The 8705-nt window shown below is 42.6% G+C and overlaps 1 protein-coding gene across 1 annotated transcript; it reads right to left on the bottom strand.

Annotated features, from left to right (window-relative positions):
• Positions 1-7493: 7493 nt before the first annotated feature.
• Positions 7494-7973, bottom strand: LOC110882460 (DNA-binding protein HEXBP-like). Its single transcript, XM_022130476.1, has one exon. The coding sequence runs from the start codon at positions 7971-7973 to the stop codon at positions 7494-7496; it is 480 nt and encodes a 159-aa protein (XP_021986168.1).
• Positions 7974-8705: the final 732 nt, after the last annotated feature.

Genomic DNA, 8705 nt, shown 5'->3' with positions numbered 1-8705 from the left:
GTTATATCACCATCATTATTTCCACATATCATTCGCATATTTTCGCTTCCTTTTTTGTGACGGTCAATCTCATTATTAACTTGGCAATCGTTTAATTTCTAATGGTCGATCTCACTATTACAATGACCATCATTGCAATTTTCTTAACTATGTCCATGATCACGACATTTTCAATGATCTTTATATAATCACATTCACTTTGGGAAAGGAAATAAGCAAAATAAGTTTCATAACTTTTCAATTTTCTTTTCATACTCTCATAATGATACTGCTACTTCAGGAGCGTAACTCACGTGTGATAAATGGGAATTTATATTTCCAGTTTTTGCACTTAATAATTCTTTTCACATCATAATATACATCATAATATGAATTTGAAAGTAATCAAATGACCGAGTCATGTATTATCGGTTTAAAACTTTATGATAATTAGATTTAGGGAGTTGGACACTTCGAGTATCATACTAAGTATATATACAATCTTTTGTGAGATTGACAATTAACCACAACATTATGATCAGAACTTAACTCACTCAAAGCAAAAGTTCTTATTCAAATATAGTGTTAACAAAGTTGTGGTATCAAAAACTCATGATCTAAAAACTTCTTGTGCATTGATATTTTCCTAATTCATTTGGGAATATATCATACTCACATAAACCTATGATAATTTGATAAAACGGTTTGACTATCTGCAAAACCCTTTGGTAGTGTTTGGTATACAGGAATGAGAAGTGGAATGGAATGAGTGATTACGAGGGAATGAAGAAAAGAGTGTTTGGTTGGTCAATGGAATGGAATCACCCATTCCAAAAGTCATTCCATTCCCTCAAAATCATTCATTCCACCCACCATGTTTTTTTTTTCCATTCCATCCCCTCTTGCACCATTTATCAACAACACCACAACCCACGACCTTCGCCACAACCCACCACCACCACCCACCACTGACGCCTTCGCCGCCACCCGCCACCACCTCACCCCGACAGCCACCGCCGTTGTCACACCCCCAAAATCCACCATGCGGAGTACCACCGCTTGGAGGCGTGACGTGACCAGGATCGAGCCACCAATCATATTGAACAACGTATTTAAGTAAATAAAACCAACCACAATACAATTGGTGATCAAAAGCCAGTTAACCAAGTTTTAAATTAAACAGCGGAAGCATAATACGTGATACCAAAATATAAGTTCATAGTCCATAAGTTTAAAATCCAAAACGTAGATTTAATAAGTTCATAAGGATTAAGTGTTTATTACAGAACATGATAGTCCGTGTCCCACAACGACTCCTTCCTCGTGCAAGCTCCAAGCATTTAACGACCTGTAAGGCATGTAACAATGAGTCAACAACAAAGTTGAGTGAGTTCACGTGTAGTTGTTTAGTTTTAAGTTGTTTCTGAAAACGTGGTTTGTCTTTCGTTGGCGTAATTGCCGTGGGGGTTACCCCGTAGTAGAAAGTAAGATTAACCAGTTCATTCTTTATTACCCAAACCATTTCCATGATTAGTGGGGGCTTCCCCATGTGAACTACTAGACCGTATGGTATCGACTACTACGCAAGGAAGTTGTGCCCTACATCAGTGTCTATCATCACTGATGGTTTGCCATAGTCCATTAGTACACGCCCGTCCGACTGGCACGGTGTGAGGTTTGTTAAACCTAATAGCGCTATTAACTAATGACCCGCTCGCCATTGGCCTCGGCGATTAAGTCGATATAAAATGAGGGACTTATGATAGAGTTTTGTCTAGTAAGTTTAAGGTTGTTGTCCTACACAAGGAGGACGAACGTACGTAGTTCTCCCAAAGAGAATACGCAGGATTAATACTGGCATCCTACCCGAGGAGGATGGCCGTACATATCCTACCTAAGTAGGGTATGTAGATTCCGTTTTAATTCTTTAACCCATTCCCAAACCACCGGGAATCCCATGCCTTAGAAAGTGTGTGAACTCACCTCGGTTTGCTCGGTTAGATTCTCAATATAGCTAACAGTCAAGGTCGGTCAATCACGTCCTAGTATGATATACCAGTTAGTCATTTAGTGGCTTTCAAATAGAACACAAAGTTCCTACACGTAACTATCACATAACATGCATCACTTTAACGGTTTATGCCCTCTAAGTTTCCCATCCATTCCCCACTCAAAATCAAACATACGATAATGCACATAACATATATAACATGTTAGATCATTCACGGATAGCATACTCGACATTTAGACACGCAAGTCACAACTTATCTCAATTCAGCATTTATATTCAAAACCGGCTGTTTTCGGATATTTTAATAAAATAGTTAAATTATTCCAAAATTCCCATGTTTTTACAGGATGTCTTAAACGTTCCATATTTTATTGTGTAAAAATATCGGGGTCCGGTTAATTACCAATATTTTAAAAAAATTCATGTTCCGGACTGAACTCAGATTTGTGTATTTCTGACCACAGTCCACGGAACAATTTATTAAAAATTCATCGAGTGTCCGATTTACGAAATTCCAGTGGGGTAATTACATATGCATCGGTTGTCATCTACTGCACAAATTTCATAGTCCGATTAATCACGAAACTCAGGTTATAGGTTATGACTAAAAGTATGACACCCATTTATTGCTGTCAAAATTCAGCTTAAGTTGCTGTTACAAATTAACACTTTAAAAATAGTAAACGGAGTCCAAAAATTATGATTCCGGTGCCATTAGAACCGTATTTCATAATAACATATTTTAGATTCAAAATATCGGTTTTTTGTTAAGTTTGTGACCTGTTTACAGCCAACTGAAGTTGGCTGTAAAGTATGGACAGATTGTTGTTTTTAGTCTCTAGCTTACTAGTTTGTGTTCGGTTGATCCCGTTAATCATATTTAGTGATCGTAACAACATCCCACATCAATATCAACAAGTAAATCAGCAAATACTCAGTACATATCGAAACAACTTCATACTAACACAAGTACATCATGTTTCATCTTCTTGGTTAAACCCTTTTTAGTGTTCTTGTGAAATAAACATCATTCTACAAATATTAGCCATAAAAGTAAGATAATCAAGGGTTAAATGAGAGCTTACTACTAGCTTATAGCTAGGGTAGAATCTATTGAGAATATGATGGTGAAAAAGACTAGAACAAGTTCCTTAGAAAGTCCTTCAAGTTGCACCTTCCATGGATGAACTTCAAGCTTAGAATGAACTTGTTAATGGAAGAGATAGATGATTGGAAGTGATGGTGATGGGTTTCGGTTATGGAGTAACCGAATTGAGAGAGAGAGAGTGGGAGTTTGAGTGTGTGATCTAGAGAATGATGGTTGTGATCTCAAGACTTACTTATAATCATCATTCACATATCTTGGACACTTACACAAGCAAGTAATCCAATAACAAATAAGATAAAATCTTCTCAAATATGTGGAGTATGGTGGATGGACGGTTCATGAGGGAGGAGAGAGAGATGTTGAGTGTTGTAAGAAATGTGATCTTAGAAGATTATGTAGAGATTTAAAGAGATATGTAAGAGATATGGAAAGATTTATAAGGGATTCTTGTACATACAATCTAGCCAAGATCAAAAGAAATATATGGTGGGTCCCCCATGGATATGACCGAAATATCAAAGGGGGGAGGGGGTCTTGATTTCAACTAGATGGTAAATACTAGTTACTTCCAAGTATAATATTCCATATATTAGTTTGTAGGGAAATTTAGCGGGTGTTATGATATACGGGGATCATAACTAGTCAAGAAATAATAACACAGTGTGTTAGACAAATATTTGGTGTCCCGGGTAATGTCCGGTTGTTCGGTCGGATACTGTTCTGTTAAAGTGTTTAATTATTCCGCAAGGCGTCTTATTCATATATTTTTGTAACACAATTTATTCCTAACACATAGGAAAATATTCAGGACCATTTAGTCAAGTTTTCTGCATACTACTAGTATGCTAACACGCACATGTAAGTATAACACAGTAATCAGAGAGCAGCTAAATAATTTAGCACAGTCATCAAGCACTTAAATTATTATTAAATAAATTGTACAGATACATGTAAATTTGAGGGTTGTCACATTCTCCCCCTGTTAAGAGAATTTCTTCCCGAAATTTAGCGCGTGGTTACTGAGGAAGCGAGTTAAGTTGCGGTGTTTACTGGCTTTTCCTGGGGTGTCACATCATCCCCCCGTTGATTTGGAATTTCGTCCCGAAATTTTGCAGTAGCTTCAGCCTCAGTAGTGGTTGCGTTTTTCTTAAACAGCTGGGGATACTTGAGTTTCATTTGGTCTTCTCGTTCCCAGGTATACTCTGGGCCACGACGAGCATTCCAACGAACTCGGACCAGAGGTATTCTGGTGTGCTTGAGAATCTTAACGTCTTAACCCGTAATCTCTACTGGTTCCTCGACGAATCGCAGCTTGTCGTCGATTGTGAGCTCTTTGAGAGGAACTATGAGGGTCTCATCTGACAAACACTTCTTCAGATTCGACACATGGAATACGTTGTGAACTCCACTGAGTTCTTCAGGTAGGTTCAGCCTGTAAGCGACTTTGCCAATTCTCTCAATGATCTCGAATGGTCCGACATAACGCGGGTTGAGCTTGCCCCGTTTGCCAAACCGGACTACACCTTTCCAAGGTGAGACTTTGAGCAGCACTCGATCCCCAACCTGGAACTCAAGTGGTTTTCTTCGCTTATCGGCATAGCTTTTCTGACGGTCACGAGCTGCCGCCATTCGCTGTCGTATCTGAGCAATCTTTTCTGTTGTATCTACTACTTGTTCTGGGCCAGTGATTTGACTGTCACCAACTTCTGCCCAACAGAGAGGTGATCGGCACTTGCGTCCATACAATGCCTCGAATGGAGCGGCCTGGATGCTGGTGTGGTAGCTGTTGTTATATGAAAACTCCACTAAGGGGAGATGCTTTTCCCAGCCGATACCAAAATCGATTACACATGCCCTAAGCATGTATTCAAGAGTTTGGATGGTGCGTTCTGATTGCCCATCCGTCTGTGGATGATAAGCGGTGCTCATTTCTAATCGTGAGCCAAAAGACTTGTGCATAGCTTGCCACAGTTCAGAGGTGAAACGCGCGTCACGATCAGAAATGATGGAGGTTGGCACTCCGTGCCTTGATACCACTTCTTTTAGGTAGATGTCTGCTAGAGTAGAAAACTTATCCGTTTCTTTGATAGGCAGAAAATGTGCAGACTTGGTCAGTCGATCTACGATCACCCAAATGGTATCATTTCCGTGTTGAGATCTGGGCAGGCCAGTAACGAAATCCATGGATATTTGCTCCCATTTCCATTTCGGGATCTCTGGTTGTTGAAGTGGGCCTGATGGTTTCTGGTATTCGACCTTGACTCTAGCACAAGTCAAGCATTTACTGACGTAGGTCGCTATGCTGGCTTTCATACCAGCCACCAGTATGTAGTCTCTAGATCGTGGTACATCTTATCTGAACCAGGATGTATTGAATAACGAGACTTATGTGCTTCATCCATCACAAGCTCGCGTAAGTCTCCATACAGCGGAACCCAGATGCGTCCGTTAACGTAGTAGGCGCCGTTTTCCTTTTGTTCTAGCCGTTGCCTCGATCCTCGTAGGGACTCAGCCCTGATGTTCTCTGCTTTCAATGCTTCAACCTGAGCATCACGAATCTGAGTGGGAAGGTTAGATTGGATGGTAAGCTGTAACGCACGTACCCGCCTAGGTATAGTATCCTTTCGACTGAGGGCGTCGGCCACAACATTGGCTTTGCCGGGATGATACTTGATTGCGCATTCATAATCATTCAAGAGTTCGACCCATCGACGTTGACGCATGTTTAACTCCTTTTGCTTGAAGATATGCTCGAGACTCCTGTGATCGGTGTAAATGGTGCACTTGGTACCGTACAGGTAATGTCTCCATATCTTAAGCGCGAAAACAACTGCTCCCAGCTCCAGATCATGAGTAGTGTAATTTCTTTCGTGAACCTTGAGTTGGCGTGATGCGTAGGCAATGACCTTGTCACGTTGCATCAACACGCAACCAAGTCCTTGGATGGAAGCGTCGCAATAAACCACAAAATCGTCTGTGCCTTCAGTCAATGAGAGGATAGGCACGCTACAAAGTCTATCCTTCAAGTGCTGAAATGCGGACTCCTGTGCATCACCCCAACGATAGGTGACACCCTTCTGAGTCAATGAAGTGAGAGGTTGCGCAATCTTGGAGAAATCTTTGATAAACCTTCTGTAATATCCTGCCAAACCCAAGAATTGGCGGATTTCTGTTGGTGTACGGGGTGCAGGCCAGTTCTTGATCGATTCAACCTTAGATGGATCCACATGAATTCCATCCTTGTTTACCACATGGCCCAGAAAATGGACTTCGCGAAGCCAGAAGTCACATTTCGAAAACTTGGCATACAGCTGCTCTTTACGAAGTAGTTCCAGAATAAGCCTCAGGTGTTGCTCGTGTTCCTCCTGACTCTTAGAATAGATCAGGATGTCGTCGATGAAGACTATGACAAATTTATCCAAGTAAGGCTTGCACACTCGGTTCATGAGGTCCATGAAGACCGCAGGTGCATTCGTCAATCCGAAAGGCATAACCAGAAACTCATAATGGCCGTAACGAGTCCTGAATGCTGTTTTGGAGACGTCCTCCTCTCGGACTCTCAGCTGATGGTAGCCTGACCTTAGGTCAATCTTAGAATAGAAACTCGACCCTTGCAATTGATCGAATAAGTCATCAATACGTGGAAGAGGATAACGATTCTTCACGGTCACCTTGTTGAGTTCGCGGTAGTCAATACACATTCTGAAGGTACCGTCTTTCTTCTTCACGAATAGCACTGGAGCTCCCCATGGCGAAGATCTAGGATGTATGAATCCCTTTTCCAAGAGTTCTTGTAGTTGCGTAGACAGTTCTTCGAGTTCTGATGGAGCAAGTCGATAAGGCGCACGAGATATTGGTGCTGCTCCAGGAGCTAGCTCGATTTGAAACTCGACTTGTCGATGAGGCGGAAGGCCAGGTAATTCCTCAGGAAATACCTCGGGAAAGTCGCGTACAATAGGAATGTCTTCTATCTTCCTTTCTTCCGCGGATGCCTCAGTAACGAGGGCTAGGATAACGGTGTGGCCCTTCCGTAAACACTTCTGGGCTTTAAGGAAAGAGATGATGCCTACAACAGCACCACTCTTGTCGCCACGAATCACGAGGGGTTCTTTATCAGAACGAGGGATACAGACGATTTTCTCCTTGCAAATAATCTCCGCTTGGTGTCGAGATAACCAGTCCATCCTAATGACAACGTCAAAACTACCCAGAACCATAGGAATGAGGTCGATAAAGAGGGTCTGACCAGCTAAGATGGGGTTACAACCCTTAACTACGTGTGTGCCCTTAAGACTTTCACCATTAGCTAGTTCTATAACATGTTTGATGTTTTAAGGGTAATGGGGTACGCTTAAGCACCTAACTAACTCTTAGGGACACATATCTGTACCCGAATTAACTAAAATAGAACTTACCCGCCACAACGTTGAGGTTGTTTCCTTCTTCCTCTTGTCCCTTCAGAAGCTCATGCTTACCAGTCCTTCGGTTATCCTTATTGTCTCCGTTATTGTTCCCGTTGCCTTGGTTGCCGCTGTTGTCACGATTCTGTCTCATCTGCGGACAATTCCTCTTGAAGTGACTCTCAGCACCGCACTGGTAACATCTCTCATTACCCTGCTGGTGTTGTCGTTGGTTCCGGTTTGCAGGATATGGGCTCCTACAGTCTCTAGCCATATGTCCCAACTTCTTGCACCGATGACAACACGATTCCGCACATGACCCGCTGTGGTGCCGTTGGCACTTGGGGCATCTCGGTTTATTCCCTAGGTATCCCCCCTGATTTTGGTAGTTCAGCCCGAGTTTCCTGTGCGGTTCCCGTCGTATAGAGCTAGGACCCTCACCTTGGTACTCACCCCAAATATACTTGTTACTCATTAGAGCATTTGCATTGGAAGAGCTACGCTTGGGCAACTTGCCCTCTTCCACCGCCTGATCGGTGAGTTGGTGCGCCAAACGAACGACTTGCTAGATTGTGGGAAGGTTGGCCGCACTCACAGACCCTTGGATTTCCGGGACTAAGCCTCTGAGTTATAGCTTGATTCGCCTAGATATGGGTTGTGACATGTTAGGACATAAGGCAGCCAAGTTGTTGGACCTCTTTGTGTACGCCTCAATCTCTGATCCTTCCATCTTCAAACCATAATACTCTATTTCAAATTTCAGAATGTCGTCCAGGTGGCAGAATTCTTCCTTAATCAAATCCTTGATGTCGCTCCAGAGGGTGGCATTCGCGTCTGCCAAACCGAGCATCTGAACTTGTGCGTTCCACCAAGAATACGCTTTCCCTTGCAACATGACAGTAGCGTACTCTACTCGTTTGCCAGCAGGACTTTCACTTTCTTCGAACGTATATTCGATTCTTCGGATTCAGTGTAGAAGGTCGATTGTCCCTCCAGTGCCATCGAAAGTGGGAGGTTTACACTCCAAGAACGCCCTGAAGGTGCCCATGCGGGATTGGGTGTGCATGGATTGACTCCCTGATTGGGTTGCTAAGGCTTCAGCAATCCGTTCGTTAATCAAGGTCGTCAACTGACCCTGGGTCATGTTGAGACGCCCACTCATGATCTTCACATCGAGGGGAACACAGGTAAGAAAGGTATCGCAACG

Source organism: Helianthus annuus, chromosome 10 (assembly GCF_002127325.2).
Source record: "Helianthus annuus cultivar XRQ/B chromosome 10, HanXRQr2.0-SUNRISE, whole genome shotgun sequence".
Lineage (NCBI taxonomy): Eukaryota > Viridiplantae > Streptophyta > Magnoliopsida > Asterales > Asteraceae > Helianthus > Helianthus annuus.
This window is presented reverse-complemented; position numbering and strand designations above follow the sequence as displayed.

Excerpts from the sequence above, each read along its gene's own strand:
- LOC110882460 (XM_022130476.1), bottom strand. The coding sequence starts at position 7,973 with ATGAGTAACAAGTATATTTGGGGTGAGTACCAAGGTGAGGGTCCTAGC.